The following is a 26906-nucleotide window of genomic DNA, read 5'->3' as shown; positions in this document are numbered from 1 at the left end:
GTTCACTGAGAAACCCCTAGAAAGTGTTTGCCTTTCTTACAGCCTTCACTTTCTCCTTTAGTCAGCCAATTACGTTAAGTGCTTACTTACATGCCAGAGCCTGTGCTAAGTGCTGGGGATACAAAGAAGGGCAAAAACAGTTGCTGCCCTTAAGGGGCTCACATTCTAATGCAAAGACAAAATACAAATAATTGGATATGTGCAAGGTATACATAGAGTAGATGTAAAGTAATCTCAGAGGGGAAAGCACTAACAGTTGGTAGACCAGAAAATGCCTCTTGTGGAAGCTGAGAACAGAGCTGAAACTTTAAGGAAGATAGGGAAAACAAAAGGTGAATCTATATAGGGTATACATATATACATTAGAGAGGGAGAGACTTACAGGCAGACCCAACAGCAGGGTATTGTAACAATCCAGGTACAAGATGAGGACGGCATGAATTAGGATGGTGTCTGTATAAGTGAAGAGAAGGTGATGTATATGAGAGATAATGTGGAAGTAAAAACATGATTTGGCAACAGATTGGATATATGGGATGAAATGGAGGAAGTGAAGATGATACTAAAGCTGCTTGTTTGACTGGGAGGTCAGTGGCACCTTGAGGAACAGGAAGAATCTAGAGTATGAAATGCCTTCAGGATATCCAATTTGAGATATCCAAGAGGCAAATGGAGATAACTAGTATAGAAGAGAGACTAGGGCTGAATATACAGATCTGGGAAACATCAGCATAAAGATAACTGAACTCATGGGAGCTAATGAGACATACAGAAGGGCAAAAAGAGGGGCTAGGACAGAGATGATGCAGTTCAAACATCACTGTGAGATGTGGTGAGAGCTGGTGTTGGAGGACTCCATGATGCTGAAATGGATACTCTCTGACCTCCAGCAGGAGGCAATCACTCTCTATCCCCTTTGCCTTCACAGGTTTGCAAAATCAGGCTTGGGGGTAGTGTATGTGGATAGAATTATGGGGATGGGGTGGGGGGCTAGAGATACAACATTTTCTCTCTCTGAAGTCCCTTGCCTAGGCAGCTCTTCAGGTGTACAGGGATGAGGATATTGGGCCTCGGGGAAGGGAAAATGAAGTAAAGGAACTTATATGCAGCAGTAGGGAAACATAGGAGAAAATGCTCTATCAGAAAGGGTGGCCTGGCTATGTGGCTTTCTGAGAGGATCATAGGAACACAGACTTAGACCTGGAAGAAGATTCAATAGCCACTTGGTCCAACCCTTTACAGAGGGGGAAGCTGAGACCCAAGAAACATTAAGTGACTTGCCCAGAGTCACACAAATGGCAAAGAGCTGAGCTGGGATCTGAATGTAGATTTTATTGATCCAGGGCTAAAGTTGTAAAGGACCCTCTTGTTTTTGTCTCCCCAGGGCTTTGTATAGTGCCTAGAATATAATAAGCACTTAATAAATATTTACTGATAGCCTTGCAAGACAACAACAGTTAGTGAGTGTGACATGGATGAAGAGCCTTTACAGAATTCAAATAGACAGGAGGAAAGTCAGGAGAGAGTACTGTCACTAAGAAACAGAGAGGAGAGACTATCTAGAAAGTGATGAAGAGTGTCAAAAGCTGTAAAGAGAGATGAGGACAGAGAAAAGGCTATTAGGTTTGTCAATTATATCACTCATAATTTTGGAGAGAGTAATTTCAATTGAATGGTGAAAGTCTGAAGCCAGACTGCAGAAGATTTAAAAAAGAGTTAGAGGAGAGGAAGCGGAGATGAGTGTAGAAGGCTTCTGTAAGAAGTTTAATCATGAAGGGGAGGAGACACATGGGATGACAGCGAGTGGGAACTGCAAGATAAAATGAGAGTTTAAAGATGGAAGAGCCATGCTATTATTTTGTATGCAGAAGAATAGGTCTGTTTTTGCTAGATATCTCCACCTCAGTGTCCTGACATTTCAAACCTATTATGTCCAAACCATAACAACACTGTTTCCCCCAAACATACTCCTTTTCCAACAACAACAACAACAACAACAACAACAATTCCCATTTCTTTTGTGGGTAATAGTATCCTCACATTCATCCAGGTTTGTAACCTTGTGAGATATCCTAACCTCTACCCCTCTTCATTTTACCACATTCCATCACCAGTTGCCAAATCTTGTTAACTCTTGCCTTTAAAACATCTTTTGAATCTGTCTTCTCTCCACTCATACAAGCAGCAACTGCTTTCATGGCCTTATCACTTCTTGCCTGTTCTAATTTAATAACCACTTAATTTGTTTCACTGTCTCCAAAATGCTTACCCCTCCTCCCCACCCAATTCATCCTCCACATAGCTGTTGGAATAATCTCTTTAGATGCACTGTAGTAGAATGGGTAACAGATTTGACATCTGATGACCTTTATTCAAATTCTAGTTTTGTGACTTCCTGCCTATATGAACTTAAGAAAGTTACTATCTCCCTAGGCCTCAGTTTTCTCGTCTTTACTATGACATGTAAATCTATGCTATTATAATACTTTTCTCTTGCTTAAAACCTTGCAATCAGGCTTCCAAACCTACTTTTTAAATGAAACTATTCTCTCAAAGCTTGACAATGTTCTTGTAACTGCTATATCTGATGGCATTTTTTTTCAGTCCCTAGTATGTCCAGAGTATGACTGCTCTTTACCTTCTCTGATAATAAAAAGGAATATGCTCTTAGAGGTCCTACTACAATCATGCTTCAGATTTATTTGTGTCTGAGTGAATAAGGATGAAAAATTTAATACTATACTAAGAAAAGCATACTGGGAAGCGGCATGCTGTAGTGGATACAGTGCTAGGCTTGAAAATTAGGAATCTGAATGCTGTTTTACATAATTATGTGATCGGTCATTTAACTATGTATGTCTAAGTTTCAGAGGACTATGAGGGAAGTGCTTTGAAAACCTTAAAGCACTACACAAATATGAATTGCCATTATTATTAACATCTGATTCATGTTTTATAAAACCGGTTAAAATATTTTATATAGCCAAAAAAGGGTTTCTAATTCATAACTAAGATTCTCTTAATAACAGAAGGAGGAGTCATCACAATTATGCACTACCATAAAAGAATGTTATTTTGGGTAAGAAAGCTGCATCATCTAAACAAATGCCATAATGACATTTACCTCTCAGTTTACTTTTTCACTGCTATAGTGTACTCTCTCTGAAAACTTGCCCAAAGAAGGGCTTCTACTATTTCACTGTCCATTTCTTCCTTCCCCTTCCCAGTGGATTTGGCAATTCCAATTTCACAAAATCTAAGAGCTAGAAGGGAACTCAGAGGCCATTTAATCTACCTAATCCTGCTTGACTAGTAATCCTTTCTACAACATCTCCAAATAAGTGGACATTCATTCTTTGTTTGAACACATCCAGTGGAGGAAAACCCACTACCCACGAAGGCTAACGTTCCATTTTTAGATAGCTCTGATTACCCTGTTAAAGAATGAGATGAAGTTAGTCTGGCATGACTTGTGCTTGATGAAGCCATGTTTGTCTTTAGTGATCACTACTCTCTTTTCTAAGCACTATCTCCTGAAAAATGAGTTCTAGAATTTTACCAGGAATTAAGTCACGCTCTCTGATCTATAGTCTACATTTTCTAGTCATTTTTCTTTTTGGAAAATTGGGCCATATGCCCTTTCCCAGGTGTGTGGCACCTCCTTTCTGTTCCAAAATCTTTCAAAGATGACTAAGAGAAGCCAATTACATCTACTAGTTCTTTCATTATTCTAGGGTGTAGTTCATCCTGGCAAGATGAGCTGAACTCAATGAATGTAGTTAGATACCATTTGCTTTTTCCCTTATTTGGCTTTATACATGTTGCTAACCTTTTGTTCCTGTTATTCCAAAGCCTACTTGAGCTGGAAGAGACAACAGAAACAAAAGGTAAGACATATAAAAGCATTTATTAAGTGCTTACTATGTGTCAGGTATAGTGCTAAGCACTGGATACTAATACAATCAAGCAAGACAGTCCGTGACTTCAAGAAACATTTGACTAGGGAAAAACAACACATAAAGGGGTGAGGAAATTACCCTGATGAATGGTTTGGAGACAGTGGGGAAGCGAGGCAGAGGCCTGGATCTGGGCAATATAAGGCAAAAAGTTCACCTATCAGAGAACCTATCAGAGTTGGTTCCAGGGACAGAGTCCAAGTTCCTGATGGGAATGGAAGAGAAATGGAGATGCAATATAAGGTGAAACCTCACCTATAAAAGCCCATGGTGGTTCTAGGGATAGAGTCCAGGGAAAGTGAGGGGGTGAATGTGGGTGGGGGTATCAGGTAGATTGATGTTGTAGTTAAGGTGGCATAGTTTGGGAATGACAGAGTGGAAATTTGAATCCAGGTCCTCTAAATCTCACACTCTTTCCACTGCTCCATTTAGAAGAATTGCTATCAATTCTCAAGTATGCTATTCACTTTCCACTGCTCCATTTAAAAGAACTGCTGTCAACTCTCAAGTATGCTACTCAAAGGGTACAGTTATGATGCAGATAGATAATAAGAAATCAGTGATTAGAATAAATGTAACAAACTTTGACTTCCAGCCTTTCATAACTCCACTGCTTCTGCTTGTATTTCTTATGTATAGAATATAGTGTATGTACTAAAAAGACTCCACTAAAGTTTTCCTTCACTATCTCATTGTGGCATGATTTGACCCTAGGCTCTAAGCTAGATTATTCAAGCAAAGCTTAAGTCTTTAACCCTATAACCCTGACCCTGTGAAACACTGCCAAGGTCACAAAGGTTTTTAAACACAGGTCCAGTGATAGACTACGTGTAAGTAAGGATCACTCTACCTAAGTAGGAGGAGGCATTCACTACCAGTGGGGGGTTGGCCAGAAGAAATCATTACAATGTCTATTAAATGTGTAGAGTACTTGTGGTCTATATCACAAGAGGGAGTTAAGATAAATGAAATTACCGAGCCTTCTGAAATATTGAATTTAAAAAAAGAATTTCACTTCTCTATTTCATCTAAAAGAATCATCCTTATCACCTTCAATATCACTCAACTATTAATGTAACATTAAGATTGTCTTTTTATATAGCAATTAATGCTTTACTCCTTGGATCTAACTCTTAAGTCCTCTTTATCATCTTACTTTCCAGTAAAATCTTTGATCAAATTGCTCAATCTTACATGAAGAATGTTCCCAATAAAGCCATTGATGGTACTTTCCTCAGCTGACTCTTAAGTTAAATTGCTCCAAGAAAACTTATGAAGGAAATTTATGCCATCTGTCCCCTGGCCTTTCCTTTAACCTCATTCTCTGTGCAGAAAAATTTCTAGCTTAACCTTTAATATGACTTCTCTATGAGATAAATAATTCTATGTGTTATTTGACTCAAGTCCTGTTGCTTTGAAAGTTGTTTGGTATAACTGAGTTGAATATTCAAAAAAAAATTTTTTTTAAAGTACAATAAAATCAACTCAGGGTACACTATACTAATCTCTTCCAAAAATCTGATAGTAGGGAGGGACAGTGTTTTGATTTTTTTTCCTTGATACTAAACCGCTTCACTTCATTCTTTACTCTGGGGATTCCCTCTCATTGGAGAGCCAGATTTCTGACACCTGAAATGACTGAATTCACTTAAACTCTGATTATGTTCTCAAACTAGTATAAAAAAGATTTTAAACAATGTAGCTAAGCACTATTAGAAACAGAGTATAACAATATACTATAGTAGTAACTATTATAGTTCAGTTACATTAAAAGAGTCTTGAAAGCAAATTTGGGGATCTGACTACAAAAGTTATAATTTGCAAAGAATCAACAAGCTACTTTCCAATCACACAGCATCCACTAGGTACCAGACTTGGGTCTTCTCAGACAGTTTTTCCAGACATTCAGCACCTCCCCTGTCCAACCCCACACCTTCATCTCTTTCTTGCTTTCATCATCTCAGAATAACTTCTCTTCCTTCCAAAGTATCAATTAGCTAACATGACAAACTTATCTTACTAATGGGAGAAATTTTCCCAATTCCTTTGCCACAATTAACAAGGACCTTCTACAGAGAAGTTACCTGTTTTTTCAACTCAAACAAGAACACATACATTTTAAAAAACTGGTATAAAACAAAATACACAGAAAATTATTGTAAAATATCTCTGGTATTAATTGAAAAAATTATGTAAGATATAATGAAGCTCTTCAAAAAGTTACATTTTACGTATGACTTTATTTTATGTAATTCTTATCCATGTCTGTAAGTCACATAGGGGACAGATCCACTCAATACACTATTGGTTGTCTTTTGGTCAATCACTGCTATCAATACAACACTTTAGCCTATTTGTTTTCCCACTCTAGTTACATGACTGGCCTACCTCCATTTCCCAATTGTTCATGTCTACTCTAGTACTTAAACAAAGCTAAAAATCCTCCATTATTTCTACCAGGATCTTTTTCAGGGATATTATCTGGGGTTAGATTATCTGTTTGAACTCAACCATACTAATCTCACGTAGGACTCCTTTGAATGGAGAGTGTTCTGGGCTTCAGTAATTCTAAGGACGTTAATGATATGCAAAAATGTGTTTCATTTTCATCTGTTCCAGTTCCAGTTTAATAATTCAAACTACCTATGAAAGGGACTAAATAAAAAAGTCAACTGGTTTAGGATTAAACACAACTAAGTAAATAATGGCAGATAGCTGCAAGATGTAGATGGACTTTATCATGGAGGTATCTATAGGTTGTATCATTTGGGGGAGCAGAGAACCTTGTTACATTTTTTTTCTACGAAGATACTTAATGCCAATTACCAACTGGTGTCTGCAGTATAAAGGCTATTATCCTTAAACTTTAATGCAAGCCTTGTCATGGTGATCTGGGTCTACAGAGCCTTCCGATTAGATTACTATAATGTAGACACTCTACTTGAAGCTATCCTTGAAAATCCCCTAAAAGCTGAGAGGAAAATTAAAGCGATTTTTCAGTATAGGCTTTTCATCTCTGAAAGTGTCTTTCCATTCTGGTTCAAAGTTTCTGTCTGTTGACTTTCACAAGTAAGTATACAAAATCTGTTATATTTGTAAATCTTTTTTGTTATTTATGAGAATCTTAACTACAAGCATACTAGTGTTATTTTAAATTGTCAACTTTACTAAGTCAATCTAAACAAGATTGGCATTTAATTTCTTTGTACTTCAAGCCACATCTCCTCAAGTGTTCTATTTGTTTTAAAGATAGATAGTAAAATCCATGATAAGCATAAGGAAAAGAAGCAGCAAGTCCTTAATTATTGGGACAAATTGGAATAAATCACTTTCATGGTTTCAGCTTTGAAGGACCAGAGATGGCAGAAGTGAAAGTGGTTAGACAAGATAAATAACAATTACAACACTAATAGCTAGCATTCATATAATGTATGAAGGCTAGCAAAGCGCTATACAAATATCACCCCATTTGATCCTCACAACAATCCTGGGAGGTAAATACTATTATTATCCTTATTTTATAAAGGAAGAAGCTGAGGCAGACAGAGATTAAGTGACTTGCCCAAGATCAAATAGTATCTGAGTTCTGAACGCAGGTTGACCGTAACGCATTCTATCCCCTGTGTCACCTAGTTGTTACAAACAAGAACATCTGATGAACAAATGGTATAGTAAAATACTTTGATGGGATTCTGCTCACTTTCCAGCTAGGTTCTAGGATTTCATTCATTCATTCGAGAAAGGAGAGTTCTACAAGTTAGTGTAGGGAAATTCCCTTGGTGGTGTAGAAATTCCCTTTACTGTTTATATGACTTGTCCATGGTCACTTGAGCTGGTATGTGTCAGAAGCAAGGCTTGAATCTAGGTCTTCCAGATGCCAAGGACAGTCCAGCCCTCTATACACACTGCCTCCCAGGCTCTGGAATGTAAGGGAATTTTGTTGTTGTTGTTGTTGTTGTTCAAACTTGTGATTTCATTAGTATGTTTCCTGAAGAAATGTCTACCAATGCAGATCCATAACTGTTCTACAACTTAAAGTCAGAGCTGTCTGGGGGAAAATGAGTGATGAATTTGACTTGCCCAAAGTCACGCTGCCAATATATATCAGAGGTAGAACTTGTACCCAGGTAACCCTGATTCTGAGGCTACATTTCAAAGGGAAATATTGTATAAAATGTCAAAATCCAATCAATTAATTTTCATGAGGTAGTCACAGGAGGCACATAGTATAAAGATCACTGGATATCAAATCAAGGGACATGGGTTCAAATCTATCTTATGCTTTTTTTGCTACTTGTGTGGCTTGAGGGGTAAGTCACTTAACTTCTCTGGGCCTCAATATAATCAGGGTGTTGAAACAATGGCATCGAAGGTCCCTTCCCAATGAGGATCCCCAAAATGTTATCTTTACAAGGGATAGCATGGGACTAGGTAATTAAAAAAGAAAGGACGAAAAAACAACTTTACTGATTAATATCAAGAAGGTACAGAGTGAGCAAAGGGAAATGAAAACTTACAAAAACGTTAAAAATTTTTTTTTTGTTCCTTCAAACTAACTTTTTTCGCCTGATACTTTTCCTAAGTGTTCTAACTAGTAATAACTTCCTACTTCATTTACTACTAAAATTATTATTCTAATTTTAGTCTATGGTCATTGAATTTAGGTCATATAGAAAAACAAAATTAACAGATGAAAAAGTAAAAAAAACCCAAGGTGCTTATTAACATAATTTCAGTGCTTTCAAATTTTGACATTTGTAAAGGTTTTCAATCAGTGCTTTTTTTTCCAATTAGTTCATTAAAAAAAAAAAAAAGACAGCTGAAACCTAACACATCAGTTTGAATCTTTTGTTTTAAAAATTGGGGCAAAATGTGGATTGCTTCTCCAAAAATGTTCTCATTTTTTGGTTTGTTTAAAAACAAAAACAAACATAAACTGAAATCAGTAAACATCTATCAAACACCTACTGTACTTTCTACACTAATCTCAGGTATTTATTTGTATAACCTTGGGCAAGTCACTCTTTGGGCTCATTTTAGTCATTGTAAAATGATGGGGGATATATAGTTATGTTAGACTATTTGTAACATCTCTTTCAGTTCAGTAGCTATGGCAAATAGACAGCCGTCTGTGTTTACAGTAATTTCACTTTTAGCTGTTACCTTGTATGACAGTATAGTGCATGAGAAAGAACAACAGTATTTTCTGGACAAAGGAGTTTGTGGACTGGCTCATCAACTGCTTTCCAGGTCTTGCTTTCCTCTTCTACAACAAGGGGATAATGACATTCATACTTGACTCATAGAACTGTGGTGAGGAAAATACTCTCAACGCTGGAGTGCTACACAGGATATAAGCTTATTATTCTTGTTGCTGTTATTAAGAAAGTTGGAAATTAGAGGATTTATGTCATCACTGTTCCTGTGGGTCTATTTTCTCAGCTGGATCATTCAAAATGAAAAAAAAATAAATAAATAAATTGGGAAAAAAAATAGTTTTGGTAATAGAGATAACACTTAGGTTTTTTCCAGGGAAAGTGCTCTGTAAGCTTCAAGATGATATGTAAAGGTCAGTTGTGGACTCTTTGAACAAATTAGCAAATAATAACTATGGATTAGTAAGGCATAGTACAACATTTGACTGAAGTCAGAAGATGCAAACCAGCTTCATGACTGGGGAGAAATGTAAAGGTGGGCAAATCACTCAACCTCCCCAAAAGGTCTGCTGTCAGAATCAAGCAAGATAGTGTATATGAAAGCATTGTATAAAGTATAAAATGCCATATACAGTGGCATTATTTCATCTTAGTTACATCTAGATTGCTTCATTTTTTTTTTCAAAGTAATTTTTGTTTAGTGCATTAATTCATGATAGCACTTTGTGGAACTGTGCTTTAATATTCTGTTCATGTTTAACCAACTTTTTCACATATTGAAGTAGGTTCAGGATGGTTGCACCATTTTTTTCTGGATCATGAAACAATCTTATCTAAACTTATGAGTCTATAATTGACAATGTTGGTCATAGAACAGATAAGAAATTATATTAGTAAAAGTTTTGCAACAAATTTAAGCTACTCATGTTTTCATTTTGCATCTTCCTCAAATTAATCTAAGTATTCAATAGTGTAACCTTAAAAACTAGTCTTCAATTTTCCTTTTGGGCAAAATTATTTCTACATGCTGATTATTTGTGAAAATTTATAAATGTATTTATGTGCAAGTTTTTTTAAAAAATCCTAAGTACTCTGAGAGTCAAAGTTTAAAAAAAAATACCCAAACATTACCTTCTCATGATTTTGTATGATAAATTACTTTGTAGAGCAAATTTTCACAAGTGTGTTATACAAAACAGAAATAAAAGAATAGAGAATTACTCTCATGAGTAAAAATACAAACACAAAACTCTAAGTTTAAATGGTCAGTTCTAAATATAATAAATTTTTAGCAGGAACTGATGTGTCATTCTGCTATGGAAATGATACCAGGTTCTCAAATGCTCTGCTAGTAGAGTACAAGTTCTTAGACCAAGCTGGCATAGACAGCTTCAAGTAGGCGCCCAGTGAGAGATTACTGTGTAAGGATTGACTGAGCTGAGCTAAAAATTCTGAGGCTCATTATTAGAAGGCTCGTAACCAAATGATGAACTTAAGAAATAAGTCGTAAACACTATCTATTTAAAGGGGTTTTGATTATGAGTTAAAGGAGATGCTTAAACCACCAAATCAAAGACTGTTTTTAAAATTATTGTAACATATTTCTAGGACCTCTCTGTTATGTGATTGGACCTCCCAGATTTTACAGACAGGAGTAGCTATTATATAGCTAGCTGTACTTTTTTTAAAATGAACTTCTGGCTTAGATTCTAGTTTAAAAAAAAAAAAGTGAACATAGTGGGCATATTATGTGTCTAACCAATGCAAACAACTTTGGAATGACAATGTAGATTTAGATAACAGTGACTTCATTTATTTAGCCTTCATCTGTCCAGATTCCTAATTTATCAGAACTGTTTTTACTATATAGTTCTTACATGCCTTTTTCCTCTATTTAATCGAAGGAGAGCTTAACATCTCTCAACTGAACTGACAGAGGTTTCAGTGTATCGATTTATAGCAGGATGTCTATCATATCAAACCTGACATATTCAAATAAAGGGTCACAAGGAAATATATGTGTGTATGTATAGATGTGATATCTATCTATTGATCAATAGATAACTATATATATTACTGAGATGCTCTGGCCAAAATGCTAGAAAAGTTATATATAGGAAAGGGGAAAAAAAAAAGAAAAGAGTAAAATAGCCTCTTGTGTAGATGATTTTTGTGCAAAGTGGTGTTTAATGTTGAAGTCCTCTGACCTGGACCTGTGATTTCATTGCTATAAGAAGTTGTGGTTTGGAATCTTTTTTCACTGATGCAGACCAGTAGCTTGTCTGAAACTTCAAGTCTTATAGAGTTGCCTGGGCATACTAAGAGACTTGACCAGGGTCAAGTAGGTGTGAGAGGCAAGACTTAAACCAAGGATTTTGTAATCACTAGGCCAGCATTCTCTGTCCACAAGATCATCTTGCCTCTCTTGGTGTTTATCTTAATATAAGAATATTCTATACATATGAATAACACCAATATTTTATCATGAGTTTATGCCACACAGAGCAGAGGCTAACATTCTTTCCTCACTGAGAATAAGGATAGAACCTTATAAACACATTAGATATGCTTTAACAATATCACTGTTGTTTTAAATAGAGGTGTAACACCAACAACAATTCTACCTTGAATTTACTATACTTGAGGATTCATGCTATGATTATGCAGCAAAAAAGATCTAATGATTAAAATTTTTTTGGGAACAGCTAAGTGGTGCAGTGGATAGAGCACCGGCCCTGAAGTCAGGAGGACCTGAGTTCAAATCTGGCCTCAGACACACAACACTCACTAGTTGTGTGACTCTGGGCAAGTCACTTAACCCCAATTGCCTTGACCCCCAAATAAATAAATAAATAATTTTAAAAAAGTTTTTTTTTTTTAAAGAAAAACTTTAAAAAAGGGAGTTAAAAATGTTTCTTATCAAAATTCCTTTCGTTAGTTTTTTTTAATCCATAAAATTATAACTGAAAGGAGATCTGCTAAAAGTAAATACATATTAAAAAAAACTAGGATAGTAGCATGAAATGGTTAGACTAGATTATTTCTAAGGTCCCTTTCAAATCTAAAAATTATATATTTCTAGATCTCTTAAAGCATCTTGAATTGCTGGAATCACAGAAATTTAGAATTTTGTTCTCAGCCTCTCATTTTACTTTATTAAAAAGATTTTTAAAAAGTTAAGTATCAAAAGATAAGATTCAGAAAATCATACCTAATTTAAAATAGTTAAAGCCCCTGCATTTTGACAAAAATATGAAAGAAGAAATGTCAAAGGATATTACATAACACAAAAAAATTTAAATATTTAAAAGGACAGCCCACCTACCTCTTCTACATTAGAAGCAGTCTTAGCAGAAGTTTCCATAAAGATAAGTCCATGTTCTCTGGCAAAAGCTTCACCTTCTTCTTTTTTAACTTCTCTTCTAGATTCTAAATCACTAAAGTTAAGGAAGAATAGGGTCATGTTACTAACCATTAGAATATAAGTAGAAACATTCATGAAAAGTAGCTCATGGAATCTATAGTTCTATGAATAGATTTTAAAAATGAATACATCAATATTCATTAAGAGCAAGGCAGTTCAACTGATGCTGTGAGTGACACAAAGATGTACAAGGAACATTCCAATTTTAAAGGAATATATAATCTAATTAATAAATTAAAAAAAAAAAAACCAAACCCGGAAATTTTAGAGTTGTAAGGGATTTTAGAGATAATTTAGTTCAACCTTTCTTCTTCACACGAGGAAAATGAGTTCCAGATATTAAGTGTCCTGCCCAAAAGCATTCTTGTTGAAGGATCTGAATCCGTCTTTTGACTCCAAATCATTAACCACCAACAAAAATATTATATGGAGAAAAAAAGAAAAAAAATGAGTATTTCCTATATAAAGTCTAGAAAAAGTACCTATCTAGTCTGAGAATGCTGTTATGATAGATAAAATAACCTAAAGTATCACGGCATACTGGAGAGGACACTGGACTTGTAATCAGGAAATGGATTTAAATTTCACTGTAGATTCTTACTAGTTGTGTGATTCTGGGTAGCTTAACCTTTCTGTACCTCAATTTCCTCATCTGAAAAACAAGGGGGTTAGATCTGACAGCCTCTATGTTCCCTTCAAAATCTAAATCCATGATCTTGTGAGTTTAAATTTGTACTCCCGCTAACCTAAGTTATTGAAGTGCTAAGAAGTACAGCAAGTAAAGCAAGGAGAAGAATAGATTGGATGCCTGGGGACATGGTGTGTGTGTAGGGGGGTGACTGGTAAAGAAGGAAAACTACAGAAGGAGGAGGAACAAACAGGGAGAAGAGATGTAAGGAAGGAGGGAAAAGGGAAGAGGAAATAGAAAGAAAAGGGAAGGCGAGAAATGGAAGGGGATGGAGGAAAAGAGGGAAAAGAAAAGAAAAAGGAAGAAAAAGAAGGGAGAGAAAAGACAGAGATGGGGAAGAGAGGAAGAAAGAAATAATGGACTTAAGTTAATTTACAAAATCAAAAAGCTGGGACTTAATACACCCATTACAAAACCAATCATGCACCCCTCTAGTCTACTTTGTACTCCATTACCAGATTAATTTTCCAGTTAATATTTACAAACGGTTTCTTTCAATTATATGTAAAAACAATTTTTTTAAAAAAAATTTTGAGTTCCACTCTCTCTTCTCTCTCCCTTCCTTGAGAAAGCAAGCAATCTAATATAGGTGCAGTCAAGGAAAACATTACTTCTATATTAGTCATGTTGTGAAAGAAAACACAAACCCACAAAACAAAGAAAAAAAAAAGAAATCAAAAAAAGTATGCTTCAATTTGCATTTAGACTTCATCACTTCTTTCTCTGGAATGGATAGCATTTTTTATAAGTCCTTTGGAATTGTCTTGAATAATTGTAATGCTGAGAATAAGTCATTTACAAGTGATAATCATACAATATTGCTGTTACTATATACAATGCTCTCATGGTTCTCCTCATTTCACTTTGTATCAGTTCATGTAAGTCTTTCCAGGTTTTTCTGAGAACATCTTGCTCATCATTTCTTACAGCACAACAGTATTCCATCACAATCATACACCACAACTTGTTTAACCATTCCCCAATTGATGGGCATCCCCTCATTTCCAATACTTTGCCACCACTAAAAGGAGCTGTTACAAATATTTTGGTACATATAGGTCATTTTCCTTTTTTTTTTTTTTTTTTTGTTTACCTCTTTTGGATACAGATCTAGTAGTAGTATTGCTGGGTCAAAGGGTATGCACAGTTTTATAGCCCTTAGGAAAATAGTTCCAAACTGCTCTTCAGAATGGTTGAATCAGTTCACAATTTCACCAATATGATATAAGTTTCTTGGTTTTCCCATATCCCCTCCAACATTTGTCACTTTCCCGTGGGGTAGTACCTCGGAACTGTTTTAATTTGCATATCTCTAATCAATAATGATTTAGAACATTAATATCTTTAATTAATAATGACTACAGATAGCTTTGATTACTCCATCTTAAAACTGTTCATATCCTTTGACCATTTATCAATTGGGGAATGACTTGAATTCTTATAAATTTGACTCAAGTTTTCTATATATATTTGGGAAATGAGGCCTTGCCTATGAAATTTTTAAAAGTTGTGATTACTGTGTATTTCCCTCTATCATATTCCCCACCCCATTTATCCTTCTCTCTCTTGCGTTCATCCTCAAAAGTGTTTTGTTTTTGACTACTGCCTCCCCCTATCCACCCTCTTGTCTCAACTTCCCCCACCCCCAACCACCTTTTCTCTATCTCTTTTTAAGGCAATTGGGGTTAAGTGACTTGCCCAGAGTCACACAGCTAGTAAATGTCAAGTGTTTGGTCTGAGGCCAGATTTGAACTCAGGTCCTCCTGACTTCAGGGCCAGTGCTGTATCCACTGTGCCACCTAGCTGCCTCATTCACCCACCATCTGTTATCCCTGTTCCTCTCTACTACTTCCCTGTAGGGCAAGATGGATAGCTATACCAATTGAGTGTGGATGTTATTCCTTCTTTGAGCCAATTCTGATGAGAGTAAGGTTCCAAGCACTCTCTCACCTCCTCCGTCCTTCCCTCCACTATAACAGCTAGTTTTTCCCTCTTTTGTCAGATAATTTACCCCATTCTACCCGTTTCCCGCCTCTTCTTCCACTGCATACCTCTTTCTTATCCCTTCATTTTATTTTTGTAGATAGCATCCTATCATATTCACCTCACACCAGTGCCCTCTGACCATGCTTATGTCTTCTAACTTCACTAATAATGAGAAGGGTCTTAGGAGTTAATTATAAATATCATCTTAGCACACAGGAATGTAAACAATTTACCTTACTGAATCTCTTATGATTTCTCTTTTCTGTTTAGCTTTTTATACTTCTCTTGAATCTTTGAAAATTTGAAAGTCAAATTTTCTATTCAGCTCTTCTCTGTAGACCAGAGCTTTTCGTTGAATATCCATTTTTTTCCCCCTGAAGGACTTTACTTAGTTTTGCTGGGTAGGTGGTTCTTGGTTATAATTCTAGCTCCTTTGCCCTTCAGACTATCACATTTCAATCCCTCTGATTCTTTAATGTAGGTGGTGCTAAATCTTGTGTAATCCTGACTGTAGCTCCACAATATCTGAAGTGTTTCTGACTGCTTACAATTTTTTCCTCCTTGACTTGGAAGCTCTGGAATTTGGCTATAATATTCCTGTGAATTTTCATTTGGGGAATCTCTTTCAGGAGGTGATTGGTGGACTCTTTCAATTTCTATTTTATCCTCTGGTTCTAGAATATCAGGCAGTTCCCTTTCTTGAAAAATGATGGCTAATCTCTTTTTTTTTTTCCAGGTAGTCCAATAACTTAAATTATTTCTCCTTTGACTATATTCCAAGTGAGTTGTTTTTCCAATGAGATATTTCACATTTTCTTCTATTTTTTTCCATTCTTTTGATTGTGTTTTATTGTTTCTTGATGTCTCATGTAGTCAGCTTCCACTTGCCCAATTCTAATTTTTAAGGAATTATTTTCTTCAGTGAGCTTTTGTACTTCTTTTTTCATTTGGCCAATTTTAATTCTTAAGAAGCTCTTTTCTTCAGTGTACATCTTTTTCCATTTGGTCAATTCTGCTTTTTAGGGAGTTTTGTTCAGTAGATTTTTGTGTCTTCTTTTACTACCTGGCCTATTCTGTTTTTTTAAGGTGTTATTTTCTTCAGTATTTTTTGTGCCCCCTTTACTGAGCTGTTGACTCTTTTTTCCCCCAATGAGTTTCTTGTATCACTCTCATGACATTTCCCAATTTTTCCTCTACTTCTCTTATTTTTAAAATCCTTTTTGAGCTCTTCCAAAAATTCTTTTTTGGGCCTGAGACCAATTTATTTATTTATTTTTTTTGGATGTAGCTGTTTTGACTTTGTTGTCTTCTGAGTTTGTGTCACCATAGTAACATTCTATGGTTAGGTTCTTTTTTGGTTGTTCTTGTTGTTTGCTCCTTTTTCCAGTCTATTTCTGGACCTTTAACTTTTATGTTAAAATCTGGCTATGCTTCCAGGATAGAACGGGCACTGTCCCAAGCTTCAGGTTTTTTTGTGCACCTGTTTTCAAAGCTAGTTCTGGGGGTTATAAGTTTTTAGTTCTTCCAAGGTAGTATATTCTAAAGAGAGGTGTGTTTACTACTCTCTGGGCCTATGAGTGACCATAAGCACTGTTTTTACTGTGATCACGGTCCCTGCTCCCCTGCAGCTGTAAGCTCCAGTGTGCTAGTGCTCCTTCTTGTCCTAGGACTGAACTTAGGACTGGGTACCGGATACATGTATGGGCAATACAACACAGCGCTACACCCAGTGCCAGCCATGGGACTTCTGTAATGTCCTGCTGATCACTTGTCAGACCCCTTACCGTCTGTGGGCTGACAGCTCTGGAAGCTACTGCTGCTGATTCAGCTGCCCCCAAGGCCTGCTGCTGGCTTGCTAGGGCATTGCCTTGTGCTGGATTGCTCTCTACTCTCACCCCAGTGCAACAGACCTTTCCTGCTGACCTTGTAGGTTATCTAGGGCTGGAAAATTACTTCACCTCACCCTCTTGTGGGTTGTGCTGCTCCAGAATTCATTTTGAGGTGTTATTTTAAAGTTGTTCAGAAGGGAATTTGCAAGAGCAGAGTGGAGTCCCTGCTTTTTCCTCCGTCATTTTGGCTCTGCAGTCCCTCCCGCACTCCCCCTGATTAATTTTCCTAAAAACAGATTTATGTCATTTGCCTGCTTAAAAACATTTAATGATTCCCAATACAGGCTCCCACTGATTACAAAATAAAGTTCAACTCCTTAGGTTGACATTCTCAAAGGCCATCCACAATATGGACCTTGTGTTTCTAGTTTTATCTTCCATTAATTCTGAATATAGACTGTTTTGTTCCAGCAACACTGACTTATTCAATGCTCCCCTACCTTCTTATATGTCTGTTTTTCAAGATCCAGCTTAAGTCCAACCTCATCCATGAAGCTTCCTTACCTCTATGGCCTCTTCCCACCCTGCCCCCACCCCCACCTCCTTGACCACTTAATTGGTATTATTACACACTGTCTTATAGAGCCCTTTAGAAGTTTAATAAGTCTAAACGAGGAAATAAGAATGCATAAACAAAAGTGCATGAGAAATTTCAGTCTGTAGGGTATAAAACTTAGACAAAAGGATAGCCACCAAAAGAAGTTTAAAGACAGAACTAGAATACCTCTCCCCTACCCAGCTTACTTTTGTTCCTATTTTTCTTCTTGCCTAAATATTTTATCACTAGCTCAATTTGAACACGATGAACAGAAGGCATTTCTCATTTTTCTTTTCTTTTATATTACCATGGTATGCATCACCTAATTTTTACAGGTAGAGGATATTAGGACTACTTTCATTCCTCAATTTCAACTTAGTACTAAGTACTTCAATATTTCTTATATAATACCTAAAAACCAACCTATTCCTATAGCTTCCTTTTAATATCTTAAAGCAACCCCCTTTTTAGTTTTTGACAATGTTTAACTTGGGACCCTTACATCCTTATTCTTTTTAGGCTCTGATATTTCTTCTCTACAACTGGGCTAAAATGCTATAAAATGGGGGGGGGAACTTTCTCATCTATCACTTTGACTAGGTCACTGCCCCCTCTCAAATCCTTCCTTGGCTCCCTACTGCTTTCTGTATCGAATTCAAAGTCACTCTTCATTTTCACACCCACCTCCAATTGACCCTTTCTAATAATCACCTAATTTATCTCTCTGTTCCTTTTCAACCAGCCTCTGCTCTAGTCATATCTCTATTCTTTTAACCCTTATATCCTTTATTCTAGTTCTGTCTTTAAACTTCTTTTGGTGGCTATCCTTTTGTCTAAGTTTTATACCCTACAGACTGAAATTTCTCATGTACTTTTGTTTATGCATTCTTATTTCCTCATTTAGACATTAAACTTCTAAAGGGCAAATAAAACTAAGTTTTATTATAAGAACAGTTTTATGTGCCTGTAATAAAGCAAAACATTATTTTATGACGATACTTAGAAACAGGTACCTGAATTTAAAAAAAAAAATCCTTTTCCTCACTTTTAGCTATATTCTATAATGACCACCTTCTTTAGGGGACACCGATGAAACTGATGGTGTGAGGGATTCCCATTTGTCTTTTTTTTTAAAAAAAAATATAGCTCTTTGGTTAACAGAGGGGAATAAACAAATAATCTAAAGTTTTTTTCCCATTAACGTTAACTAACAAAGTTAAATGGGGTGACTCAAGGAGTCACTAAGGAATACTCTAGTGACCTATAGAGCAAAATAGCAAATGTCACAGGGACTTCAATTCCTAGGTATACAGTGATAACCAGGAAATACATTTTATTATCTAAGCAATATCATACTGCTTTGCCTGCCAAAAAACAAACTTTAATGAAATGGAAAGACTACTTTTCAAACACTACCAAAATATTATTTATTGCTTATATTATCTATCAAACAGGAAAAAAAAAGTATTGTTTACATTCAGTTTGCAATTATTTGTTAGTTTCACACTCTGTACTACAGTTATTTATATTTGAACAAGGGCATTTTATTCAACTAAGGAAAAAGCATCAGATATGCTCTCCAATTTTCAGTGGTGTGGAAACAAACTGTTCTAGAAATACTGTGGTTTTGTGCAACATCCAGCTGTTTCAGTAAGCTTTGATTTCCTTATGCCACCCTAAATGTATTTTCACTGAACAATGTACTATCTTAACACGTGAAAATCATACAGCATGGATTTGTGGCAAAAGAAAGACTTGCAACAAGAACAAAAGGTAGATTTGGGTAAAGTTAACTGGGATTTGTAGGTGAAGGACAAATATCAACTAGGCCTTAAGAAATTAAACAGATTGAATTCCTAAGGTTATAAGAAAAAATACTAGTTAAGCTGAACCAAAGGTAATGAGACTACTAACTGGAAAAATTCAATAAGCATAGCTGAGGTTAAAATATGCTTCAGAAGAACATTTAAAGCACTGAGCCAGAAAAAAAAATTATACAAGAAAAAACTTTTAATCAACCTTTTTCCTCATATGAACTTCCCAGAGGCATATCAATATCAAGTTTTTAAAAAAGCTTTACTCGTATTTTGCTTTTATGTTACATTTACAGATTACTTTTGTAATAATAGTTATGGCTGTTGTTCAGTCTTGTCCAACTGTGACTTCTTTCTGAGGTTTCTTGGCAAAGACATTAGAGTGGTTTGCCATTTCCAGCTCACTTTACAGATGAGGAAACAGTCAAACTGAGTTACCTGCCCAGAATCAGAGCTAATAAGTGTCCGAGGAAGATGAGTTTTCCTGACTTCAGGCCTGGTCACCTAGCTGCCTCTTATAGTAAAGGAAAGCTAATAATAAAGAAACTCATCTGAAAGTGCAGATAGCATACTTCACATCTGTAGCACTTTTCCTGCCTCTATTAAAAAAAAAAATGACCAGAAATCTTTTTTCTCCCTCCCATTCCTTACCCCATTAGAAAAAGGAAAAATAAAAACAAATTTCTTATAACAAATATGCATGGTCAAGCAAAACAAATTCCCTCAATGTATACAAAAATTTAAATGTCTAACTCTGCATTCCAATTTTGTCACACCTCTGATAACTGATAGTATGTTTCACCAGGTCCTCTGGTATCATGAAAAGTCACTGTATTGTTCATAATTCTTATAGATTTCAAAGTTGTGGGTTTGTTTGTTTTTTTTTAACAGTGATATAATTGTATGTTCTCCTGGTTCTGATCATTTCATTTTTTATTAGTTTATAGATGTCCTCAGTATTGTTCATTTTTATCACATTGATAGTATAGTGTAATTGGTTGTTCATTTTTCATCAGTTTATTTAATTCTAATACTTTATGAAGTCATATGTTTTCCGATTTCACATACCATATCCCTATATTTTTTGACACCCTCTTAGCCTCTATGTTTTTGCTACTACAAAAAGAGATGCCATAAATATTTTTTTTGGTACATAAAGGACCTTTTTCTCTTTCTTTGATCTCCTTTGGGCATAGGCAGTGGTACAGCTGGTTTAAAGGGATTAAAAACTTTTTGTACATAACTACAAATTGCTTTCCATAATGGTTGTACCCATTCACAGATCCACCAACACTGCATCAATGTGCCTTGCATTTTCCCACATTTCCTCCAACATCTCTCATTTTCAATTGTTGTCATCTTTGCTACTCTGATGACTATGAGGCAGAATGTCAGAATTGCTTTAATATGTACTTCTCTAATTGGTAGTGATTTGTAGTGAAATTTTTTCCCCCTGTGACTATAGAAAGCCTGGATTTCTTCCCCTGAAAACTGTTCATATCCTTAAACAATTTATAAATAAGAAAATGGCTCTTTTTCTTATATATCTGTATTTTATATATATATATCTTGGAAATGACACCTCTATCAGAGAAACATGTTACAAACATTTTTCCCCCTGGTTAACTACTTACCTTTTAATTTAAAAACTTTTATGTAACTGAAATTATTCCTTTTATCTTCTATGATCCTCTAATTCTTTTTTGATCATAAACTTTTCTCCTATGCATATATTTCATAGGTAGTTTTTTTTCCATGTTTCTCTTAATATATTTATGATGTAACCTTTAAACATAATTATTTGGAGCTTATCTTTGTATGAGGTGTAAGGTGCTGATCTAAATCAAATTTCTTTCATATGACTATCCAATTTTACCCACAGTTTTTGCCAAATAATTCAGGGCTTACTTAACACAATGCCTGGTACATAGCAGGCACTTAGTAAATGTGACTTATAGTAAAGTTTGAAAAGCTATTTTTTGAAGACAGGAGATTAGCAATAAAGAAGTTATTTACAGAGTCTCCTCACTGCAACAGTAACTCCCTCAATTATACCATGACAAAGACTGCTTCTACCAGCAGTGTCAGAATGTCACTGTTGTTGTTGCCTATTACCCCTATGCTAGCAAAGATAAAAGTCAAGACCCAATCCTAGCCAAGTTTGTGGCAAACACACTGTTTGTAGCAAAGATGGATCATTTAATCATTATGGATTTTCATACTTCTCCTGTTCAGAACTTTTGGATGTCCAAGAACCTAACTTGCATCATGATCCAGCCTATTCTGAAGTGGCTAAAGTGGAATTCACTAACTAGAAAGCCTTTATTAGTCTAGAACCTGATGCTGGTGGAATTGGGGATTGGCTGAACATGGACTTGGATCTGACTGACAATGAGCTTCAATAAAATAGAGAACGGCACTGGTGAGAGATGCCAAGGCCTGAAAAGACATCAACATAAACCAATACCTGTGATACTATCATACCATAAGTAGCTAGAGCCACCAAAACTTACTCCACCCGTAACCATGAACTGTTTCCTGATTCAAGCAGGTCTTCTATTAACCCTGCCTGCTTTGAAGCCACAGTCATAGTCAGAATCTACCAACTCAGGATGCACAAGATGAAACACTATCCACAAACACAGGTGAATATCTTGCTGATCCTTTCAGAGGCCAACAAGACAAAACATAATGTAGAATCTTTCTCTTATCCATTCACTTACATCTATAACAGACATAACTACTTAACATTTCGGGTTTTCTTTTCTCCCTAAACCAATTACTAACTTAATATTGAGCAAGCTGTGTAAAAGATGCAGCTGGCCGTCCTAGAGTATCACTCTTTTTTTTTTTCCCGCCCAGTCACATCAGGTTTACTGGATCTGATCTTATCTTGGATGTAGGCCAAATGTTGGCATTCCCATAAGTCCCTCCACAAAAGCACATTGAGGCTTTTTAAAAATTTCTTTGGGCTTTCATTAGTTTAAGTGAGCCTTGAAACACTAATTGCAATTTTGTAGAAAGTAGACCTGGCACAGCAGCAACTTCTATAGCAGTACAGTTTTTTTTTTTTTCAGGGGCATACAAACTGAAAATATATACAAACTCAACAACATCACAAAAACTCCAATTGACTGTTCCTCCCACACTATAGCAAGAATCTCAAGCTACTTCAGAAATACTATTCTTGAGTATGGAGTGCAATGAAAAGCAGGAACAGGGAGCCTTCCAACACAAGGAAGTTGTGTGTGTGTGTTTTTTTTTAAATCTTTAAGTCTCTGAAGCCACTGTGCAGTATAAGAGGGGAAGCTCAGAATAAAGTGCTGTGGGAGGCAGAACTACTTTTGTCGGGAAAGGATGTTTAAGAACCACGGCTGTCTCCTTTGGTGTTGGCCTTATTTGGGATTGTGAACTCAAAGCTTTACAATTAGTAGAGTCACTTTGATACTTTTGGCCCATGGTCTGCCTCTCACAATATAACTTCCTGACTTTTCCTAAACCTGATACTTTTCTGGGTCACTACCTAGCTGTTATCTGTACCGGTGTTGGTAAGATGATAAATTTGAAGTTATAGTGCTGTGTCCCTGGCAATAGGCTATGTGTAGGTTTAACATAGGAAATACATGATAAGAAGAAAGGCTGATATCTTGTTAGATTTAGGTGTCCCTTGAGGGTTAGGTGTTCATTTAACAAAACCTTCATTTTATTAACTCTGTGGAATAAAACCAGTTGGTCATTGGTTTCAAGTATGTATATGTCCTCCTTTACTGGATGTTGGGCGATGCCCTGCTACATATTGGTAGTTTTCAATTCTCTGCTACCAAACTGTCACTTGGCACTGAACAAGTGATGATTGTGGCAATATTTATCTTCAACTTTTATGACTTCAATTAAGAGATTAAACTTAATTAGTGTAAAAAAAAACCCTCTGAATTTTTTTTTTGCATATGTTTAATTGTTCAATGTTAGCTATTTCCTACAAAACTACAGTTTATCCATAAAAGATCTGCTACACTAGTGAAGTATAAGCTACGGAAGGCACTCTTGAGACAGAAAAGCTCAAAGACATACCTGTCAAGCTGTATGCCTCTGATCAAGGATGAGCTTATCTAAGTTTAGAGGTGATCATTAGAAGGTTGGCCACTGGCAATAAATATTTTTAGTCACAACTCAATTCAAACATTAGGCACCTTATATATGCAAAGCACTCTGTTGAGCATATGGGGTACAAAGAAACAAAACTTTGACCCCCCAAAAGCTTATATTCTATTGGGAGGGTATAAAATATAAAAAGGTAAGTGAATTAAAAATAATTTGAACATGGAAAGAAAACACTAAACAAGGGAGATCAAGAATGGTTTCACATGGGAGGGGATAGCTGAGTCCTGAAAAAGCTGAAGATTCAAAGAGATGGAGGTGAAGAGAGAATGTATTTTAAGTATGGGAAATGATTCAAAGACTTAGAAGTGGGAGATGGAATAACAAATAACAAATTGGTTCACGTGGCTGGAATAATAAGTGCAAGAAGAGGAGAAATATGGAACATCTGAAAAGGTAGATCAGATTGTGAAGGACTTCAAATGATAGGCTGAGAAGTCTATATTTAATCCTAGGTGACATAATTAGACTTAAGTTTTAACAATATTAATTTGGCCACCTTTGGAGGATACCTTGAAGAGGGGAAACCAATAAGAAGGGTAATGTAATAGTATAGAGTAGAAATGATGAGGACTTCTATGGTAATGAATCAAGAGAAGATGAGAGAGAGATGTGGTGTCCAGAATATTAGGCAACCAATTAGATACGATAGGTGATAAGAGTCAGGAATGTTATTAGAGACAGGGATGATTTCAACATTGTAAATCTGGGTGATTGGTAGGGTAGTAGTATTGGTAACAGAAATATATCAGTCTGGAGGAGTAGAGGACTTAGGGGGACATGATCAAGTTGACATACTAGATGGGACAGCCCAATAATGTCCAAAAGGAAACTGTCAATGCAGGGATCTTCCACAAGCTGCTATGCTTGCTTTAGATTCCATAAACATTATGCTTCTCAGGCGCAGCTAGGTGGCACAGTGGATAGAGCACCAGCCCCAGAGTCAGGAGGTCCTGAGTTCAAATTTGACCTCACATACCTAACAATAGCTGTGTGACTCTGGGCAAGTCACTTAACTCCAACCACCTCACCACAAAAAACAAATGGCGAAAAACATTATGCTTCTCTCAGGATAAACACCAAAAATCTCATCATCACAGAGACTGCTTCAGCTTGCATGCTCCACTCCTTTTCAGGACCTGTAGTCTCTTCCTTCTGTTTGGAGGGCTAGAGGACAAAAAACTCCTCCCAAGGCCTCCAGCCATCTCTTCATTTCTTACCAAATGCTTCGCTTGGTTTGGAGTGCATGAATATCAAGCCACCCCACTCCTCCCTTTCAACTTCCTTTAGTGTACCTTCTTCCCCCTTTACATAATAACCTCAGTGAGGGCAGGAACTGTCTTTCTTTTTCTTATTTATATCTTCAGGGCTTAGCACAGGGCCTGGAACGCTTAATAAATGTTCACTGAAGTCAATACAGAGATTAGTCAATACAAATCTGGGTACACAGATTTTAGAGTTATATTCATAGAGATGACAATTGATTCCAAGAGTGTTGATGAGATTACCAGAGGATATGTAGGTGTTCAATCCTCTCTCACTCTTTGTGACCCCATAAACCACAGCACATCAGGCCCTTCTAGGCTCTACTATAACTCAAAATCTGACCAAGTTCAATGTTTCCACCTATCCTTCTCATCTTCTGCCATTGCCTTTTTCTTTTGCTTCCAATCTTTCCCAACATCAGGGTCTTTTCATTACATGGCTAAAGTATTTAAACTTCAGTCTCAGTATCTAACCTTCCAATGAAGACCTTCAAGTGCTGACTGATTCAATTTCCTTGCTGTCCAAGGGACTCTCAAAAGTCTTCTCCAACACCATAATTTCAAAGCGTCAATTCTGTGATGCTTAACTTTCTTTATAATATAACTCTTACTGCCATACGTTGCTATTGGAAAAATCATAGCTTTGACTATACGGACCATTATTGATAAGATGATGTCTCTGCTTTTTAATGTGCTGTCCAGATTTGCTATAACTGTCCTTCCGAGGAGCAAGTATCTTTCAATTTCATGGCTGCAGTCGCCACCTACAATGATCTTTGAGCCCAAAAATATAAAATCTGACACTAATTCCACTTCTCCCTCTATTTGCAGGAAGTAATGGGACCAGTCACCAAGATCTGTTTGCTTCAGTTTCCTTATCTGTAAAATGATCTGGAGAAGCAAATAGCAAACCACTCCAGTATCACTGCCAAGAAAATCCCAAATGGGATCATGAAGAGCTGGACAAGACTGAAAAATGATTGAACAACATGTAGAAGAGGTATTAGATGTATTGGGTAGAAGACAAAAGAAAGATCAAATAAATGGAAGTTGCAAGGAAGAAAATTTAGATTTCCTAATAATTAGGGGTGACCAGTGGAGGTTTTTAATGTTTTTTTTTGTTTCATGGACTCCTTTAGTAGCTTGTTAAACCTATGGATTCCCTTCTCAGAATGTTTTTAAATGGATAAAATACATTGGGTTACAAAGGTAACTAATTACATTGAAATCATTAAAAATATATACATTTTATATATACAAATATATACAAAGTCCCCATTCCCCTAAACTAGGGGAGGGATGGCTATTTATCAGGTATGTTAGTTATATTTTGGATATGAGTTTGTCTATTGGAATCCCCTGGGACTCTAAAACTCTGTGATTCTGGCCCAGAAGAGAACTTTTGGGGTGATACCTATATTTTGTGGTTAAGCGATAGATGAAGCAGCAAAGGAGGCTAAAGAAAGAGGCAGAGTTGTACACTGGACCTAGAGTCAGAAAGAACTAGGTTCATATTCTTCCTCCAACATTTAATAGCAAGGTAACCACGTACAGGTTACTTAGAAAATTAGAATAATATGTGTATACATATATGTGTATAAATATGCATGTGTGTGTGAGTGTATCTCACTAGACAACATGAAACAATAATTTTAAAGTGCTATATAAATGTCAGCTATTATTATAATAAGAACATAGTAAGAAGTTGTCAGACAGGTAGAAGAAGAACCAATAAAAGACCAATGTTGCTGAAGGTCAGGGAAGAGAGCACATCTAGGAGAGGGCATTCATGAGTGAGTACCTAAAGTAGCACAGGGTCAATTAGAATGAAAATTATCTACTACTGCATGAAGAGGTTGCAATATGAATTAGAAGCATGAGCTGTGATAAAATAAATTAAGAAGTAAAGCAGCAAGTAAAAATAGTAAATGAAAAATGGTGCCTGGCCTATGAAGATCAAATTTTACTTACTTACTGACTGACTTACACACACACACACACACACACACACACACACACACACACACACACA

At 36.2% G+C, this 26906-nt stretch overlaps 1 protein-coding gene across 1 annotated transcript in view; it reads right to left on the bottom strand.

Moving 5' to 3' along the window:
* LOC114054147 (ras-related protein Rab-2A) overlaps positions 1-26906 on the bottom strand; it is a 108602-nt gene that overhangs the window by 13587 nt on the left and 68109 nt on the right. The window contains exon 6 of the mRNA XM_027877290.1: positions 12438-12549. Coding sequence (XP_027733091.1) covers positions 12438-12549 — 112 coding nt within the window. The remainder of the gene's footprint in view (positions 1-12437; positions 12550-26906) is intronic.

The sequence above is a fragment of the Vombatus ursinus genome, unplaced genomic scaffold (assembly GCF_900497805.2).
Source record: "Vombatus ursinus unplaced genomic scaffold, bare-nosed wombat genome assembly UNPS02014812.1, whole genome shotgun sequence".
Taxonomy (NCBI): Eukaryota; Metazoa; Chordata; class Mammalia; order Diprotodontia; family Vombatidae; genus Vombatus; species Vombatus ursinus.
Note: the sequence above shows the minus strand (reverse complement) of the source record. Positions and strands in the feature narration are given on the sequence as shown.